The following is a 20,978-nucleotide window of genomic DNA, read 5'->3' on the forward strand; positions in this document are numbered from 1 at the left end:
TATGTGTCACGTTACGTTTCGCAAACTTAATAAATTTTTATTTTTTAAAATTGAATGTGAAAATGTTGCTGGTTTATGTTAGTGTCACGTTACGTTTCATATAAATATGATCTATGACAACATTCAATTTCCTATATCATAGGTGTCACGTTACGTTTATGTAGATATCACGTTACGTTACGTTACGTTTATGTAAATGTTACATTACGTTACGTTTATATAGATATGATCTATGGTAACATTTAATTTCCTATATAGAAAATTGAATGTTGCCATAGATCATAAGTGTCACGTTATATTTATGTAAGAGTCACGTTACGTTTATGTAGGTGTCACGTTACGTTACGTTTATATAAATATGATCTATGGTAACATTCAATTTTCTATATATGATTTTACTATTATTTATGATATTAACAATTAATATTGAGGATAAATGTGTCAACAATCTTCCCATAGAACTTATAAGAACATAAATTTTTTAGTAGAACCATATATAATATAAGTCTTCCTAATAAGATTTATAAATAATTTTCTCTATATATAATACGGGATGTTGTAGTTAAAAACATGTTAATGTTTTTATTTGTTTTATGATCTAACAACTATATAATTTGATTTTTAATATATTTTATTTTATTTTATTTTAAATAATGAGGTTCTGTGAGTGATGGGGCAAACTTTTTTTAACCTCGTAAATGGTTGGTGGGTAAAACAAACCATTTTTTTAGTGGTGGAAATGATTGGGCTATGACTGACTTATATATATATATATATATATATATATGTGTGTGTGTGGTGACTATTATTATGGGTTTTGTTAATTAATAGTGTGTGGATGTGTAATGGGTTTCGTGGCCATCCATGTTGGAGGCTTTTCCCAAGTTCCTCAGCTCATGGAAAATAGGACATCCATCCATCCATCCATCCATCCTCACCCCATTCCTTACTTTATTGGGCCTATTAATTTCACATCCCCAGCACAATTTGTTTGGGGGCAGTTTACTCAGTTATTTTTTTTACTTTTTCTTTTTAAATTTTAAAAAATGTGTTAAAATATTTGATGTAATTTTTATTTAATACTTATGAAGTAGAAATAAATTAAGTAAATTAACCATTGAGAAGCAATCTGAAAAATACTTTTAATTTATACAGAATTTTCAACTCATAAAAAGTGTACCAAATAAACCCTTAATATAATTTAAAATTTTGAGCAAATTACCAACGCTCATCGAGATTTAATTTAAATATGAATTTTTTCCTGAAGTTTATATTTGTATAATTTGTTATGTAAATATAAACCTCAGAGGACATGATGTAATTTTTCAAATCTCAAGAGAAATCCGTATTTTAGTTAAATTTCGAAAGGTATTGGTAATCTGCCTTAAAAATTTTGGTATCAACTAAAATCAAATAGTAACATGAACCCTCTTTTTTTTTTCTTTCTTTTTTTTCTTTTTTTATGAGGGTGTATGAAGTTTTGCTCCCACTAATTTTCTAGTATATATAGACTCAAATTTTATTTGATGCATTTTATTGTAGCTGCCTGACTTTTCTTTTTTGGAAAAATAGAGTATTTATAATTGATGAGTTATAAAAATAAAAAATAAAAAAATTTGATCGGTGAAAGTTAATTGTTAACCGTTAGACTAGCACCAATGAGAGTAAGTTTTCTTATCCTTATAAAGGCAGTGTTTGGGAAGTTTGTTTTTTGGTTTTTTTTTTTACTAAAAGACAAATTGGTTACAAAACCAAAAAAAATAAATCCAAACAAAATATCACATCAAACTCCATAATTATTTTACTTTTTCTCTCACAAACATCACATTCAACCACAAAAAAACCCAACTATCTTCTCAAACACAAAAAAAAAAATTCTCCAATGGAAGTGGATTTTTTTTGTAGATTTTTTTAATTATATAATATTATTAGAGAAATTTTTTTTTGTGTTTGGGGAGATAGTTGGGTTTTTTTGTGACTGGATGTGATGTTTGTGAGAGAAAAAATGAAATGATTATGGGGTTTGATGTGATATTTTTTTTATGAGTGTTTGGAAAGTGAATTTTTTTGTAGTTTTTTTAGTTGTAAGATATTATTGGAGAAATTTTTTTTGTGTCTGGGAAGATAATTGAATTTTTTTGTGGTTAGATGTAATGTTTGTAAGAGAAAAAGTAAAATGATTATGGGATTTGATGTAATATTTTGTTTAGATTTATTTATTTTTTTGGATTTTATAACCAATTTGTCTTTAAGTGAAAAAAAAAAAAAAAAACTAAAAAAAACCAAAAAACAAACTTCCCAAACACCGCCTTACAAATGCGATTGCCCAAAAAAAAAAAAAAAAAAAAAAAAAACTGTTGTTGGCATGTATGTTGTTAGGTAAAGATAGAGTGGTGCAATTAGCTACGATTATATATAGATTATATTCTCAAAAACAAAAACAAAAACAAAAATAAAAAAATGTTTTCATTCATTACAATTTGCAAATTCTACACTGTTGTTGCCTATATAAATCACTCCAATTGGGTGAATGAAGTCATGTCTTTTAGGTTTGACAAAGGTTAATTAGTGGCAATAATAATACTTCATCCGTTTCAAAATATTAGTTCCTTGTTTTATTTTTTATTATCCCAAAGTTTTAGTCTATTTTCAAAAATCAAAAACTAAAATAATATGAATTTCCTATTTTACTTTTTTTAAAAATTCATTAATACAAAAAGTACAATTATAACAATTGATATTCCTCAAAAAAATATACTATTAAAGGGTAATTTTGAAAAATTAATTTTTTTAAGTATAATAATTATATTATCAAAAAAAAAATTAAATTCCTCAAAATGAATTATTATTTTAGAACCAAAGAAGTAATAGTGACAGCATAACTAAAGTAATAATTTATTTGAATCAAGGCTATCTTAGTCAAAGGATAATAGCCCATAGCCTGTGCCTTGAACTCTGATTGGGTTTCCCTTTTTTCTTTTCTTTTTTAATATTCTATTTTACCGGGAGATTAAGGTTTCTTAATTTTCATGTAAAACGCATAATCCTGTTTTACTTTTTCTTTAATCACCCACTTAATCTTTGGGGTCCATGATCAACTATAGGACCTTCAGTGGCAGACATGGACTAGTAATTTCTTCTTAAGACTAGATCAAAGTGATCCATTGCTTTGATCCTTGACCTTTTGCTCTACTCCAGCAAATGACATTTTCAACCTTTTAACATCAATTCGTTCAAAATCCTATTCGTTCAAAAAAAACCTTTTACCATCAACAAAACCAAACAATCTCCGCCGGTGTACAAAAGCTTCTCTTTTTATTTTTGTTCATTCTGCATAATTCTTTTAGATTACAGAAATAAAATGGCCATGCTCTATTACATTACATAACTTATTGTATGTCCCCAAAAAAATGAACCAAAAATAATAAAAGGAAAGAAAATTGAGTATATCACAAAAACAGGCAATAGTTTGTCAATATATAATAGAAATCCAAAATAAGTACCGTATATTAACATTCATTACAACAATGCGACATCCACCAATGATAAATGTCACTCTCTAAATATTTTTTGAAACATAAACAAGCACCTTTTCAATCTAACAAACCAACCCCGCCCTCCTTCCAAAATACAATAAAACAATAAGCAAAGAGCTATTTCACCTCGAGAGTACAAATATTTCATATATACTAGACCAACTATTTTGCCTCGAGAAAATGAGAAATGGCAAAACTATCCATGTGGTTGTCTTTTCCACAAAAAGCTAGCTAGAAAAATGGTACCAAGAAGCTGAAACTTCACTAGTATAAACGTTTACGACAATCTGCCATCCCACAACGGCATAGAAGCTCTTTTATTTTTCCATCAGGACCAATAACGCTATCAAGAGCGTATCCATAGTCATATGTAAGTTCCTGAGTGTAACATGGAATGACAATATGTTATCTCAATGTTTTTTGAAATATAAAAGCTAATCCAATAAGACAAGTACAAGCTATGGTTGGTGTTAAATACACTCTCATCATTTGAGCATTAATACATAAAGAAAGGATTTTCGCCAAGTACCAATAGTCCACTTCACACAACAGCTTAATTGAGATAATTTATTTGAAAATTTCACTTTGTTTGCTCGTTAACAATGAAGTAAGAGTTTCAGAATTTACTTTGTAAACATCATCAAATCCTTCACGTAGTAATTTACTACTTTGTTTAGAGAGAGAGAGAGAGAGAGAACAATAAGAACAGTTGCAATATATTTTCAATGTTTTGATCTTCTGTAACAGATTCAACATTCAAAAACCTAATATTATAGCCAGTGACAGACTATTATCAAGATTTGTTTTACAATTGGAAGGAAAGCATTAAAGGTCCAAATAAATTAGTTTATCCCAAGCCTGAAGAAACCTTCATGAATATGTATCAGGTTGCAAAGATCATTTTGCCATTTAGCACATAAAGTCGTCATTATTTCATCTTGTCATAAGTGGCAGATTGATTATAGCTGCCGATAACAAAGTGAAATAGGACAGATATATTGAAATATGAAATTTCAAATGGGTATGAAACAAGCAATCTGGCTCCTCCTATTTTCAATGCAAGCTCAAAAATAAAGTAATGCTCAACATGAGGAAAAGAAATATGTAAGACAGCACGTCACCTGAAAAGGAGCTATTTTTTCTGCAGCAAACAACACCACCCGAGCAAGTCTGACATCATGATGCATGCTTAAAACACACTGAACAAAGAGGTTAGGCTCGCAACTGTGATTGATAAATCTAGCAACATTACCCACAGAGCCCGCATCTATGCAAAATTCAGGTGTACTGTCTAATGCCCTGTCATCTATTTTCTCCAAGTGGTTACTGATCGGCCCAGATGCATCTCCTAATCGCCTCTGAAAAGAGAAGAAATTGGTCAAGGAAATGCATTAACGAAATGTAATTGAAAGGCCTGATGCTATGCAAAGTGGAAAATGCTGTGGAACCAGAGACTGAACATCAAACCTAATAAAGCATTAGATAACTAATCAACTTTGAATAATAATTAATATAAAAACTCCTATAGTTGAATTAGCAAAAAGGAGTAGCAATGATAAAAAAATTCTAGGAGTATAATTAAGCTATAATAGAATTTAAGAGAGCAGCAAGATTAAATTGAAGCAATGCAATTTCTATCATGAAGTACATGGTCAAAAAGATAAATATTTTTTTTGATAAATAAAATCAGATATTATTAAAAAGCATCAAGGAGATGCAAAGAATACAAAACTAAAGCCCTCAAAAGGCCACAAACTAAAAAATCAAATCATCGACAAAATCTACAAAAGCCAACACATCCGCATCCACCGACATCAACAAAAAGATAAATATGAAACTTTCAATAATTCGAAAAAGAGAAAGAACATCACTTGTGCTATACCCATTATATGTAAAAACAAAATATAGCACAGAAGGAAAATTTTATTCGGAAAAAGTGGATGAGTCACCAATGAAAATCATATAAGAAACCAAGTTTAAGACTTGATAATTCTACGGCATTCAGAAAGTCGAGAAATACTTAAAAATAAGGATCTAAGTGTCATAGAGACTATAATGGTACTCCTGTTTACGAAGTTGTTACGCAATGATAGTGTAGTGTGCAAAAGAAAGAAACATTGAAACCCATATAGTTGCAGTGAATTTCATTTTGCATACATCCAGATTACAACCCACAGTGAAGTTGCTTTAGCACCAGAAAACAGATTTAGTAACTCAAGTTGATTAAAACAATAGGGTGGTCAAATTATAGAGAAACTGAGGCAAAAATCATTAAAATCAAAAGGTTAAATGTAATTTCCTGAATAGCTGCAATTACCTCTCTTCCCCCAATCTCCTTCATTGTATGCAAACAATCAATTTCAAATATATAATCATTCTCAGCAACATTATCCAGTTCGTCTGTTCTCCTGAGCACTCCAATATATTCACACACTGGTGCACCTGAAGGAATAAAGTCTCTAGATCTGACGGCCCACCCTTTTTCTGGTGTTCGGAAAACCTGTTCAAAGGAAGGATAGGGCATTAATTCTGTATTACATAATATTCATGATGAATCAGAAATAATTATGGAGACTTGACCTCAAGTTGATACTTTATTCCTTGCTGAGATATACGGTTAATGCAACCAAGTCCACAGCCACAGTTTGGTCCACATTCAAACACAACATCCTTTGCCTCAATCAGTCTGAACCAAGTAAAACAAGAAGTACAACTTTCAATTAAAGAAAAGCGAGTCATAGATTTAAAACTGAGAGAAAAGAAGTGACAGATGCAGCACCAATACAAAAATTCTGCAATTGCAATCAATTTAGATAATGGCACAGATAACTGCTTATCTGCTTCAAAAGATAGACAAATCAATTTAGATTATGAAGGACCTCTAGAAGATAATTTGTAGAGACTTAGTTGGGGAGCAAGGTGAGTGGTCTTATACCTTGGACATCTTTAAATACTGGTTTTCATACAATGTAAATCCTTTCAAACATTTCAGAACTTTCAATAATATAATTTAAACTATGTACCAAATCTTGTTTATGAATGTGAAAACCAGTGGATATCTCTGTGTGTATAAGGTTATGCTTTACAAACGTTTTGCACGCCATCCATGGTTAGTCCCAGCTACAAGGGGGCAATAAGCATGCTAGTAGCCTTTGTTTTGAGAGGTCTCCTTCGTTTTCCACGTTTCACGGCCTCCGTTTGCCACTTTGTGACCTCCGATGGGAATCTGGATCAACACGGACCTTGTTCCGAAGTGATGGGCACAATAACATGAAACTTGGTTTGTTTACAAACATGGTTACTTTTGTTGGAAAGTCTCTGTTATGAATTCCATATGGAAATTGATTTACAGCTATTACAAGTTACGTTTTATTACATTTAGATATCCATGGTTTTGTCTCAATATAATGCTATTCACTGGCTTCAGCTCACACGTATTGTTAATAATCATATTTTCAAGTGATGTGGCTTATCTTGGAACCCCTTTGCATTTTACATGCTTTTGTCCTTGTAGTGCTTGGAACATGCCAGCATCTACCTAGTTTCTTTTTTACTCTTGTTCTAGTATGATTGTATATAGCTATGTTGGTAATAGTAATTGCCAGGTTCTTATAAATTTTGGCCAAATGAAGGTTAAGTCCTAAGACTCTTTATGTATGTATTATCTGTGCCACAGGCCGTGCATTTAGACAATTGCTCCAATGTGGGATGTATTTGACATCAGGACACTTTTTCCTTATTTTTTGTGTATATTTAGAGGCATTCTTCTGCCCAGCTGCATTAATTCTGTTTAGATTAATTTTAATCACATCTGGTTTTGTTTTGAGGCCTATATTATCAGCCGGTTAAGTCTTTTAATCCCAGATTAGGGGTGGGGATGCGACAAGAAGTGTGTCATGGGCAGCAGAATCCCTAGTTCTGTGGATGTATCATATATTTATATCTTAGTTCATATTCAGTTATAGGAAGAATTGGATCGCAGTAACTCCCATCCATGCAGTAAACTTTAAATTCCAATACAAACCTAAATATGCATTCTCAAAATTAGGAACCGAAGGACTATACTGCCAGTTTAACAAATTAATATATATAAAAATATTGAATTTCAATACAAGAAGCTCCTTCAGAAGCATGTTGCGGACATGAGTAGATAATTCAAATCTCACCTGCCACCATTTCGGAGTACATATGGAAAGTCACTACCATTAAGTCTAGCACAAGCACAAGCTTTTGCATTCATACAATTTCCTTTGCACTTGCATCCACAGGCATTTGGGGGGAGTTTTATGTTTTCTGCAACTTGAATAGATTTGGAATATGTAAAACCTGCAATTTTGTGAATGGAGGTTGCATCCTAAATAAGTGCCCAGAGTAGTCAGGCAGTGCAAGGCAATTCTAATAACAAAGATATGCACTAATGAGACTTCCACTTATTATAGCGCAGGACGAAAAATAGTATTTGCATGTTTCAGTTTGCCTAAAAATTTGTGGAGAAAAAAGAAAAGGTAATTAGCTCCTTCATTGTATGCTTTTCCTTTCACTCTTTTTCGTTAGTATGTTGTGGGGATCATTGTTAACAGAAATTTGAGAGAAAAATACTTATCAAAAAGGGACTATAACGGTGACAAAAAGGGCAAAAGGGCAGTTTAAAGCTGTGATGGTTGGTACTTTACAGTGCAAAGAAAAATGTCTAACCCGTGGTTATTATTGAGTCTATAACTTCTATTTTTAGCTTAGTTGAGTCTTGAGCATGTTCTGTAGTGACGAATCATCATGGAAGACTTAGACTTCAAGCCAGATAGACATACTCAACATTTTTTAAAAGGTAAAATTCATTCATTTGTAGTAGCATCATTTTGAGAATTTTATCTCTCTTAGTCTATTAGGCTTGTTTTTATTGAGTTCACGACCATAGTTAGTTTAATTGTAGACTATAGAGTTTCTTCTTAAAAACTTTCTTTAAACTTAAAAATCCTCTGCATGCACTATATGGTAACTAGTACCTGGAAAGGTTAATACCAAATTATCCAAATTACTTATGATGCCCATAACGGAGGGAAAACCAACTGAGAGATCTACCGAGCCTTGTTTATAGACCAGTTTTCAAACTCAGCATAAACTGCCACCAATTAAGGGGTCAAACTGGTGAACTTGCCTGTAGGAGCAACAGGTGCATCATCAATTAAATTGGTAGCAGGAATCGGTACATCTTCTTGACCTCCAGATATGTCCTCAGACACCAGCCTTAAAAATAAAACAATTCAATAAGTTCATATTGTAATATCAGAGGAGAACAATAGAGAGTTATGTTGCTGCCTATTGATATCATACCCATGTAACTTAGAAGAGGCCTTCAATCCACGAGCTTGAGTAAAATAAACCTGTTGCACAGTGTAAGAAATGATACAACAAATATAGAGATGAAAGAGACAATTTTGCAAATCTAACTTAAAACACTAGTTATAATGTAATATGAAAATTATGAAATGCAAATAGTTGATAACCTGAGGATTGGTCAACTTGGGCTGTCGTTGTTCAAGCCGCCTTAAATGATTCTTGTAAGCTACAAAACCAAAAGCACCTTTTGTAGGCCAAAATCGAACAACCTTAAAGCATAGAATTTGGAATCAATCAAACCGAAGTTAGAAGTCATGATAAAAAAGCAATTGGTGAAGTACATAGACATAATCAAATGACCATTCATGTTGAAATGAAATGTCAAGTCAACAAAGCCTTGTTGCAACTACTTGGGCTACATGAATCTTGTTTTTCTATTCCACTCAATCAAGGGCCTTGAATCATATACAATGTAACGTAATAAAAGTAGAATCTTCTTGCATAGTAGCTTAAGCATACCGTTAAATTGACAATTTTTTTTGGGTACATTGTCCATGCATTTTAATATTTTGAAACCAATACCAGCTATGGCTTTGAGCTTCTTGTCAATGTTCTACCCATGTTATTGCTTTTCATATCTGATTACTCTTGGGTAAGGTACAAATTCATAGATTACATAGTAACATCATGTTAGCCATCAACTTTTAACTACATTGACTGCATCAAGATATTTTTGTAAAAGAAGCCAGGATACATACCTAAGCTTCAAATATCATTATAGGCAAAATGCATTTTGCAAGTGTAAAATGGATTATCAAAAAGCTCACACAACTGAGGAGACACCACAGTGCTCAATCATGCCTAAGCTAAGAAGTTTTAAGGGACTACATGAAGACTTAGTAATGAAACCAGCCTACATTAGCTAGAAAAGTAAAAATTATGAGGAAGCCTTACCAAAAAGAACAATACAAGTCTAAGGATTTGAATGGTTATGCAATAAACATAAGAAACAAGGATATCAACTGTTATTCTAAAGAATTGCCTCAAAGGTTTGTTGAAAGAGTTCGGCCATAAAGACTGTAAGCATCATTACATAATGCTATAGAGATGAATAAGGGAAAAACCATCAGCGTAACAAGTGCCTTACTATCTTTTGTTCATAAGTGATTAAACCAAACCAAGCCTAATGTTCCAATCAAGTGGGGTACTACATCAATCCTTTTCACCATTTCTATGTGTCAAGGGATATATGATCAGTTTGATTAAGTAAATTCATATATTTTTTCACTACTACTATTATTGACATGAACTTGAGAAATACTCTAAACTAGAATGGTAGCTGCATTAGATAGACAGCGTTAGCATTACCAATACTTCCAACCAAAAATTCCAGAAGTTCCAAAACATCTGAAGGAATGCCCTTGATAAGTGCTTATCAGCCCTCAAATTATGTCTAGATTGTAGCACAGTTGAATTGAAATCAGCATCTTGATGTCCATAACTTCTAATAATTTTTTATTTGATTTCATATTAGTTTTGTGTCACAATCCAAGTGCCCAATTTCATGAAGCAGGGCAAGAGCAAAAAGAGCAGCAAATTGTCTAAATTCTCGGGTTCCTAAGCACCATGCAAATACAGAAAAAATGTCCAGCTTGAGGAAAGGTGGCAAAGAACAAAACAGATAACCAAATATTCAAAAATCCCTTTATAAACGGCTATAGGCATTCATCAGGTCTAGCGTAAGATAAAATTTCCTCCTCTAATCTTTTATCAATATCACAAGTGATTTCATAGGCAATAAAATGTTTTCTGAAGTGTTTCTACCCTTATTAAACAGAGTGAATGAAATGAACAAAAGTATACAAATCAAATCCCCAGTTTGCTGAACCATTGATCAAGAACAAATATAAGCTCATCTAAGAAAATAATATAGTGTTGCAAAGGTCCTCACCTTGTGTTTTAAACCTTTAGCAACTGTTCGATCATTGACCTCTCCTTTCTTGCATCTCTTCTCCTTTTCCTAGTAAAATCAGAAAAGATAACTTATCCATACTGTCCTCGTAAACTCCAAAAATTAGTTATAAATCTAAATGGTAGATTTTACCACAAAGGCAATCAAATCATAAAAATGAGAAGATCTATATAACCCTCCTAAACTATATCAAGAATTCAACGAGCATAAGCACAATTGATGTAGATTGATGTTCACAAGGAAGGGGAGATTGAAAAGGGCATCGATTGTAGAATCAAATTGGTGCAGTAACCACCTTGGTCCTTCCCTAATAGGTAGGATACAACATCAATCAAATTCATTACCCTACGTTTATACCCAAGACCACTCTCGCACACTTCTGATGTAGAACTCAACACACTTTTGCACAAGTAGGAGCCATGAGTAAAATCCAGACACATACAACGACTGGCTTAAGGTCTCAAAATAGAATGACCCCATGTTACAATACGCATAAAGCAATATAATCATGTGCACAACTCAGTCTGAAACCATAAATAACCACTTGGGTCTTTCCCCAAAAGGCTACCATTTGATATCACTTGCATGTATTGTCTCCACTTATGTATATAATATATCTAAGATCTCCCTTACACACTTCTGATGTGGACTCAGCACATGCCCGCATAGGTCGGTGTCATGGCAGCGACACGTAGCTAAAGTGGTCATGCTTCTAGAGTATTGCACTTCAAATCTACTTAATGGAGAATCTTTATAGACACTTCCATGGTGTGAGGTATGCTAAATGATAAGCAACATGGAGCAGTTAAAAACAACATATACAAAAGCATGAGTGTGAAAATGCAGATCACTTAAGGAGTCGAAACAGGAGTCAAAACAGAGAAAAAGAAACAATAACAAATTAAGTCATTCTTTTAGATAAAATAAGAAATTAGTTTGAGATGAATTCATCATGTGCACGATGACCAATCATATTTACACTATCAAGGGAGGAGTTATATAACTGAAATGAAATGTAATAAAAACAAGATATAAGCCACTAAGGGTGTGGCGGCAATTCCTTCATACCTACTATTCCGTCTGGTTTTGGTTCCTGTGTAAGGTGGTGAAAAGAAGAAAAAAATAAAAAAGAGAGAGAGACATGATTTTCTACAATCAGGAACTAAGGCTTCATATAGTTCGGTAGAATTGTAATTGGAAAAATTCTAACACATTAATATCAAATAGAAATATAATGATCTCATGCTAAATCCCATCCATCTAATATGCATTTTACTAATTGACTCTACAATTTATCTATAAAAAGAATATCTTGATGAGGTATTTATTTATCTAGTCCAAGTCTTTCTGAAATTTTGGACGCATCAAACTGATAATGATGAGATATTTATGTAGAAAAACAGGTAGTAAAAGATGTAATCACCTGAACAAAGTGGAGGTAATGTCTATTGTCATTTATCAATGTATGTTTCACCCTTGCATGGGCACCTTTACCACCATCAGCATTGGGCGAAGAATTATAATCATCTGACCATTTTGAATTCTCTAATTTTGAATGAATATGCCCATTGCTACCAGCAGCAGAACACATTGCTCCATTAAAAATTGCTTCATCACTCCCAGAAACTCGGTCCCAGACCTTTTCAAAACCGCAATTTGGCAAGCCTTTTGTTTCCGAATTATCAACCTCACTTTTACATTCTTTGGCTATATCCCTATCTCTACTCACATTTGGTGAACTTTCTTGTGTAGAGTGGTTAGCATTGACGTTTTCCTGATTGTTTTTGTCATTTGAACATTGTGACAAAGCCCTTTGAGAAGTGCCGTAATAAGGTCTTTCACTTTCAGGTATGGTCTTTAGTCGTGGGCTAAATCTTCTCTGTACATAGGCACTTTTACCATCAGCATTAGATGAAGAATTACAATTATCCAACCGTTTTGAATTCCCTACTTTTGAATCAATATTCCCATTGTTACCAGCAGTAGAACACGTAAATCCATCAATAATTGCTGCATCACTCCCAAAACCTTGGTCACTGACCTTTTCAAAAATGCAATTTGGCAAGCCTTTTGTTTCCGAACAATCAACCTCACTTTTTTTATATTCTTTGTCTACATGTCTATCTCTACTCACAGTCAGTGAATTATCTTGTGTAGAGTGGTTAGCATTGACATTCTCCTGATTGTTTTTGTCATTTGAAAATTGTGGCGAATCCCTTTGAGAAGCACCATAATAGGGTCTTTTGCTTTCAGGTATGTTCTTTAATCGTGGGCTAAATCTTCGTTGAGCGTAGGCACTTTCACGATCGGCATTGGGTGAAGGATTATAAACATGAAAACATTTTGAATTCCCTACTTTTGAATCAATATTCTCATTGTTACCAGCAACAAAACATGTAACTCCATTAAACATTGCAGCATCAGTCCCAGAACCTTGGCCGCTGACCTTTTCAAAAGGTCCATAATAAGGTCTTTTATTTTCAGGTATGCTCTTTAGTCGTGGGCTAAATCTTCTCTGCGTGTTGACACTAGAACCATCAAGTGAAGAATTACAAACATCCAACCATTTTGAATTCCCAACTTTTGAACCAATATTCCCATTGTTACCAGCAACAGAACATCTAACTCCATCAAAAATTGCAGCATCACTCCCAGAGCCTTGGTCCCTGACCTTTTCAAAACTGTAAGTTGGCGAGCCTATTGTTTCCGAATGATCAACCTCACTTTTACGTTTTTTGCCTGTATCCTTTTCTCTACTCACATTTGATGAACTTTCTTGTGTATTGTAGTTAGCATTGACATTTTCCTGATTGTTTTGGTCATTTGAACATTTTGATGAATCCCTTCGAGAAGTGCCATAATAAGGTCTTTTACTTTCAGGTATTTTCTTTAGTCGTGGGCTAAATCTTCTCTGCGCCCGGGCACTTTTATCATCAGCATTGAGTGAAGAATTGCAACCATCCAACCATTTTGAATTCCCTACTTTTGAATCAATATTCCCATTGTCACCAGCAGCAAAACACGCAACTCCATTAAAAACTGCGGCATCACTCCCAGAACCTTGGTCCCTGACCTTTTGAAAGGTGCAATTTGGCAAGCCTTTTGTTTCTGAACGATCAACCACTCTTTCGCAATCTTTGTCTACATCCTTTTCTCTACTCACATTTGGTGAAGTATCATTTGTAGAGTGGTTAGCATTGACATTTTCCTGATTTTTTTGTTCACTTGAACATTCTGACAAATCCCTTCGAGAAGGGCGATAATAAGGTCTTTTACTTTCAGGTATGTACTTTAGTCGTGGGCTAACTCTTCTCTGCACAGGAGATCCTTGAGATATAACCTTTCGAACATGTCGGATAACAGGTAATTTGCTGGTATATTCAAATTCCTGGTTGATCATGCTTTGATCAGAGTCCATCACAAGTTGCCTGTTGCTATCATTTTGAGGTTCAAACATAATCCTTGCTAATATTGTGAGGTTCGTCTTGTATTAGATTAGATCCATGCACTGTGATCGTTGGTTCAGATATAAATCTGCAGGGAAAAATCCCAAATATAATTGTAATATGCAATAATAGGCTCTTTCTTGAAACCAAAACAAGACTAGTAGAAAACTCACAGTCGATTGAGTTCATGATCAAAATCAGGGATGCTGGTTGGTGTAAAAATGGTATAAAAATTCATTCATACATGACATAAAGAAGTATATATGGCAGTCGAAGTCCACAGTACAATTTCATGCGATCACATCAACATTGTGAAATCCAAAGATTTGCAGAAAGACAAATGGAAATAGATATCAATAGCGTGTGCATGTCAGTATGAATTACAACTTTTAAATCAATTTCAGAAGAAGAAGAAGAAGAAGAAGAAGAAGAAGATTCATACCCAATTGAGTGGGGGATATTGATTGAGAGGAACGCTGGTGAGATCGAGATCTGGATCTGAAGCTGAAGCTGAAGAAGAAGAAGAAGAAGAAGAAGAAGAAGAAGAAAACTGGGGCAGGGCGACAGAGACGATGGAATGTGGTGGAGTGGGGGTGAGTTAAGTATAGATAGTTGTCTAGGGTTTTAAATCGGTGGGCATGGCAAGTGTTGCACAACTTCAAACCATCTTCAACGGGCGGGAGACAGAGAAAATGTGTGCAACTTTTTCTACTAGTATTTGGTCTTGTGATGTGATGAGAGAGCCACCGCTGGCCTGCTCCCAAATTCAGTAGGCCATCACTGTTTCCTATAGTGTTCCACCCTATAGTGTTCCACCCTTAGCGCCCGTTTGTTTCAGAGGTATAACGGATTGACAGTGATGGAATGAAGTAAAATTGTATTTGATTTTATGATAGCGAATTGTTAAATTATTTTTATATAGAATAAATATAAAATAATAACATAAATAAAAAAATATAAAAATATTAAACATTAATGTTTTTAAAAAAATGCCTAATATGTAAAAAATCTTTAAAAAATAAAATAAAATAAATTCAGAATAAAATAAAATAAATAAAATAATAATTTTTACTTAACAAAAAATATAAAAAATTAAATATTAATGTTTAAAAAAAAAATGCCGACATGTAAAAAATAAAAATAAAAAATTTCTAATCCGCAGAACTATTTTTTTAATACCAAGTCCTGGAGGCCTATCCGAATCTCATCTGTAAGGCTTATCCTAAGCCCTTCAACTTAGTAATCCCTTCTTCAACTCTGTAAACAAACAACACATTAAATAGGGCCTACAGCTATCCTAATCTCAATCTCCCTCTCATACCCCAAAACAAACGGGGCCTTATATAATTGCGATTTTTAAAAGGTAAAAAACCAATAAATCCCAAGTTTTGTATAGGTTGAACCATATGGCCCTGCAATTTATTTGAAAGACTGAAAGGTCCCAATTAAATGGTATTTCCGTGTTAACCCTCAGAAGGCACGCGAGGTGATGTTGTTTGGAAGGGGTAATTTCGGGGTTTGGTGATATTGAGTTACCAAATTGTCCAAAAGCAACTATAGGCTTTTTTCCATTTTCCTTCCATTGCTAACATCGCCAAAGGTTAAAGGTTGGAACGACATCTGTAGTGGATGTTTTAGCGCTCATCTTCATTTTTGTTTGAGTGGTATGTGAGATTTGGCAACGTTGCGTTTATTCAATTTCATTTTCGTAAATAACATTAGTGAACCCAATCAAAACCCTAACATCTGAAAACCCTTTCTACCAACGCTGTATCTGCGAACAATGTGGGTGTAGGGGTATTTCGGCCTGCGATTAACATTGTCGGTGAAACACCGATGACCTTACGTCAGTCTCCTCTATTGGAGACGTCATACACCGTGTGGGTGAAACATCAAAGCTATTTGGTATTAGCTAAATGTTAATCGCGTTTATTCAATTTCATTTTCGTAAATAACATTAGTGAACCCAATCAAAACCCTAACATTTAAAAACCCTTTCTGCCAAAGGTGCATTTGCGAAACAGCGTGGGCGTGGGGGTATTTCAGACTGCAATTAACGTTGCCGGCGGAACACCGGTGACCTTACGTCAATCTGTCGAAGGCGTCGTTCACAGTGAAGGTGAAACATCAAAGCTTTTTGATATTAGTTGATGTTAATCGAAGAATACGTTGGTGTGATCGTAAACTACTGTGCTTATTGCTGATGTTGTTTTGTGATGATGACGTTGCTAATGTTGATGATGCTACTAATGTTGTTTTTGTGATGTTCCAGTGGTCATCTTGTTTTGTGATGACCCAAAATATAACATTATAAACCAAATACTAAAATGGTCAAACAACTTTCATAAGAGTCCATGAAATCCCCTCCTACAAAATAGTAATGTTACAACATCCTTAAACACACACACCATAACAAAATCAAAATAAAATCACAATATGGGCAAAAATGTAAACTCTATATACAATATATCAAAAAAATATACCATACCAAAAATAAAAAAGGACTAAATGGTTTAAGAAAAAACACTCCGGACTAACTAAAGCAACATTTATCAAAATGAAATTTATGAGTAATTTTTTCATTTTTAAATGCTTTTTTATTTTTTTTGCACAGAAAAATAAATATAATAAATGCACCATATCTTTAATTAATTATTTTATATTTAATTTTATTCAAAATTTAAAAACAATATATAGGAAAAATTTATAATTAAATTAAGAAAAAATTTATTCCTAACGATATTTTTTTTACTTCTATATAAATATTTCAAAAAATAAACTTGAAAAATGTAGTCAATATAATATTATAAGTAAAAAAATGTGGTTAGCAATTATGCTTACATAAATTTACCATAGTTTTAATTTCAATTTTTTTTAAAAAAATATTTTAAAAGCATTTTATTTAGCTAGTACAAAATAAAATTTTCTTAACAAAAATGAAAGTTATAAAATTTTGTTGCAAATTTTTAAATGTCTATTGTTAAAAATTCTATTCTATTTGCTTATTTTGCTTGCTTGCTTACTTTGGAAGTTTTGATCTTTATCTTTACTCCACATTCATCGTATTGTTTTATTTTATTTTTTTCTTCTTACTTGATTTTCGCATGATACTTTTTATATAGTATATCTCAGAGTGTACTAGTGAAAACATTATATACTTAAAATGTACAAAATTACAAATATATAGAAAAAAAAAAAGTAAGTAATTGTTCAAAACTAAAACTACTTTAAGAAAAAATAAAAATAAATAAATAAAATTATTTGAAATAGAAAATGATTTATTTATTTATTTATTTTTAAAAATAAACTTTCAAAGAAAACAAAGAAAATTATATATATATATATATATAAAGGTACAGAAACCAAATATAAAATATAATACAAAAAATAAATAAATTATAGGATTTTCAAGAAGTCTTGCTTGATTTTCGCATAATACTTCTTTCATAGTGCATCTCTAAGTGTATTAGTGAAAATATTATACACTTAAAATGTACAAAATTACAATATATAGAGGGAAAAAAGAGAGTAAGTAATTGCCTAAAATTAAAACTACTTTAAGGAAAAATAAAAACAAAAATTAATTTTTTTGAAATAGAAAATGATTTATTTATTTATTTTTAAAAAGTAAAACTTTTAAAGAAAACAAAGAAAACAATATTTAAAAAAAAATACGAAAACCAAATATAAAATATAATACAAAAAATAAATGAATTATAAAATTTTCAATAAGTAAGACTCACAAACAAATTTTGTGAAATCTTGTCTATTCATATACTTTTTGTGTATGTTTTTTGTACTTCTAATACCGAGAATGACATTGAAATAGTGTACACTTCTTGTATTAGGTCCATCTAGTAATTTTAGCAAACACAGGTGTAATAAATTTCATAAGACAAAACACAAACAATTATGAGACAAAATATCTAAAAAAATGAAAGCAACGTTCAATAATAATGTAGAAGCACGCCTAACGTTTTATTTGGAGATATAATCAGATAAGTCACCATAGAATGGGAAGACAACATTTATTTTTCATCACAAAAATTGCATAACTCAATATATAACTTTAATGTCTCTTACTCTTCCACACGTCCAATTCTCTATCAACATTAGAATGAATGAATGAACAAAAAAAAATGGAACATTTGAAAAGACAAAAAGATATGGTTTAAGACATTTCAATTGTTGAATTCTAGAGATGCTCGGGATTCGGTTTGAACGATTTGATTTGTAGTTTTGATCCGCCCGCATATGTGCAGTTTGGGAAAAATTAATCCCGCAACCGCCCGTAGTGTGGGTTGCAGTTTGTGCGGATAGGGTTTGCGGATATTCGGATGGTTGCAAGTGGGTTGCGAAGTGGACTTTTTTCTTTTAAAATTTATTTTTAGACATTTTTTTCCCCGTCTCGTAAATATGCATTTTGGTCCTTTTTCTCCCCATTTTTTTAAATGTTCAACATTAATAATTAATGAATTAAAACTTATAAAATTAAAAACACAAAAAAATAAATTCCTAATACAAGCAAATCATTCAAAATTCTAAACTTTTAAATAAAATCATAAACTAACACAAGCACATCTTTCAAAATACTAAACTAAATCATCAAAATCATTCACTACCCAACAATACAATTAAATTAAAATTATTCAAAATCCTAAACTTACCTAAAAGTAATTCTTCATTAATTTTTACATTCATCCAAAATGCAATAATAAAATAATAATAAATTATTGTCAAACTTCATCCAACTCAAACCCATTAAATAAAATAAAAACACTTGCAAACTCGCAAACTCCATCATAAAAATAAAAAATAAAAAGAGACTAAGTGCGGACGAGTTCTTGTGAGTGCGAGTAAGACCCGCAACCCATCCGCAACCCGCAATAATTCCATATTCTAAACCACATCCACCCCGCATTGTGTCTGAAAAACGGCTCATTTATATACAGATCGATCCGGGTTAGGCGGTTCGGATAGCTCTATGCCTAGCCTATCGAATTTTATTAATTAATAGTTATTAGACTTAAATGGTCAGGTTTCTAATATTTGTTAGTCATTAAAATTGAGTTCTTTGGTTTCATCTATGTTCACTTGATAATTTGAGAGTAGACACGTGTCAAGCCTGTACACAAACACTTTGCATATTTTTTGGGCATTATTAATGAAATGCACGGTATAATTTGTTTTCTTTTTCTTTTTTTTGCAATTGCAACCTTTTATTTTTTAATAAAAATTTATATTTGTTTTAGATTTTTTTTAATATACAAAGTATTTTTTAAAGATTTTTTATAAAAATAATTTAGCAATCTCATCACTAACTATAGTATATGGAAGAAGTCAAAAAAGATGCGACAGTAAATATGGAAGAAGTCAAAAAGGATTGTGGGTCGGGAGAAACCAATAAATGTTGTGATCTTTTTTTTTAAATCAAAAAAACTAGAAAATTAAGATTATGATATTGGAACTCCCACAACACTTGTAGATTAGAAACTTGGGTTAGGTTGGCATGGGTTGGGGCTAAAATAATCACAAAAAAATAAAATAAACTTTTTAGTTTCAGGTTAAAAAAGTCACATCCAAATCATAATCATTTCATTTTTTTATTCACAAAAAACAAATAAACAAAAAAATTAATATCAAACAAGGCTTTTTAGTAGCATGCTAAAATAGTTTTTAAAAAAAAAAAGCCATATCCCAAACAAACCCAAAATGTCATATTCAAATTATACGCCTATTTTGAAAAGTCGGCTAAAAGTCAACTTTTAATTTTTTAACTTTTTTTAGGTCATGTCATATCTATATCTTTTTACACGTTTTTAAAAAAAAATCAAAAGGTGAATTTTTAACCTACTTTTTAAAATAAGGCATAATAATTTCACTTTTGTCTCTTATAATTATCACATCCAAATAAAAAAAGATCAAAATTTTGTTTCAAATTTAATTTTTTTTTAACCATATTAAAATAATTAAAAAGTCAATTTAAAAAAATTTATCTCAAACAAAATCTAATAAAAAATTTGAGATTTCTACTATTTTTTATTTGTTTTTCTATTTAGAGTTTTTAGCCTACCATAACATTGTGTCACTACTAAATAAAAAATTATAAATAATTAAGTTAACAAAGAGGTTATTGGTTGGTCTGGAGCACCGTCACGTGGTGCCCTAATAGTGTTATAACTGGTGAAGAAGATGGAACTCACAAATTTGTGTCGGGTGATTGAAAACATAAAGAGTATAATGAATTGTGATTGGTGTGGGCCATGGCCACATGTTGCCTTGTAATAACCCTGATCCATAATTAGCCGTTAATTCGTAATTAAGAATGCTAATTAAGTTTTAGGAATGAGATTATGTGTTAATTATGCATTTTGTATGTGTTTTGCATTCCTATTTGTTAGCCATAGGAATATCTATGTAGAATTCTGCTTTGTTTTGTTAATTGAAGGCCTTATCAACATTTGAACATGAAATCAACTGGGTCAATGTGTTATTTAGAATTTTTAAAATCTTATAGCAAATTTAATTAGAATTCAATTCGGAATAAGATAATTCGAATAAATTAATTATTAAATTGAACTAGCTTAACTCTAATCACACTTAATTAGTTTAAACTAATTCAACGTATAAATACATCATATAAACTTAGCAAATGAAGGTTCTACTCATTCTTAAGAGCAAAACGTA

General features: G+C 31.9%; 1 protein-coding gene across 3 annotated transcripts; it reads right to left on the reverse strand.

Moving 5' to 3' along the window:
- Positions 1–3,447: 3,447 nt before the first annotated feature.
- LOC114261527 (uncharacterized) lies at positions 3,448–15,152 on the reverse strand. Of its 3 annotated transcripts, XM_082871507.1 has the most exons (12): positions 14,734–15,057; positions 14,465–14,497; positions 12,269–14,379; positions 10,825–10,893; positions 9,041–9,142; positions 8,868–8,917; positions 8,692–8,780; positions 7,703–7,862; positions 6,117–6,222; positions 5,854–6,036; positions 4,658–4,894; positions 3,448–3,914 (listed from the first exon to the last, which is right to left on the reverse strand). In XM_082871507.1, exons 3-12 carry the CDS (start codon positions 14,300–14,302, stop codon positions 3,801–3,803), a joined length of 3,144 nt encoding a protein of 1,047 aa, XP_082727633.1. In that variant the 5' UTR covers positions 14,303–14,379; positions 14,465–14,497; positions 14,734–15,057; the 3' UTR covers positions 3,448–3,800. The 3 variants fall into 3 exon arrangements, with proteins under 3 accessions (XP_082727633.1, XP_082727632.1, XP_082727631.1); XM_082871506.1 differs by lacking the exon at positions 14,465–14,497 and having other exon boundaries at positions 7,703–7,829; positions 14,734–15,152; XM_082871505.1 differs by lacking the exon at positions 14,465–14,497 and having other exon boundaries at positions 14,734–15,152.
- Between the last annotated feature and the right edge of the window lie 5,826 nt (positions 15,153–20,978).

The sequence above is a fragment of the Camellia sinensis genome, chromosome 5 (assembly GCF_055761805.1).
Source record: "Camellia sinensis isolate YWXY chromosome 5, ASM5576180v1, whole genome shotgun sequence".
Lineage (NCBI taxonomy): Eukaryota > Viridiplantae > Streptophyta > Magnoliopsida > Ericales > Theaceae > Camellia > Camellia sinensis.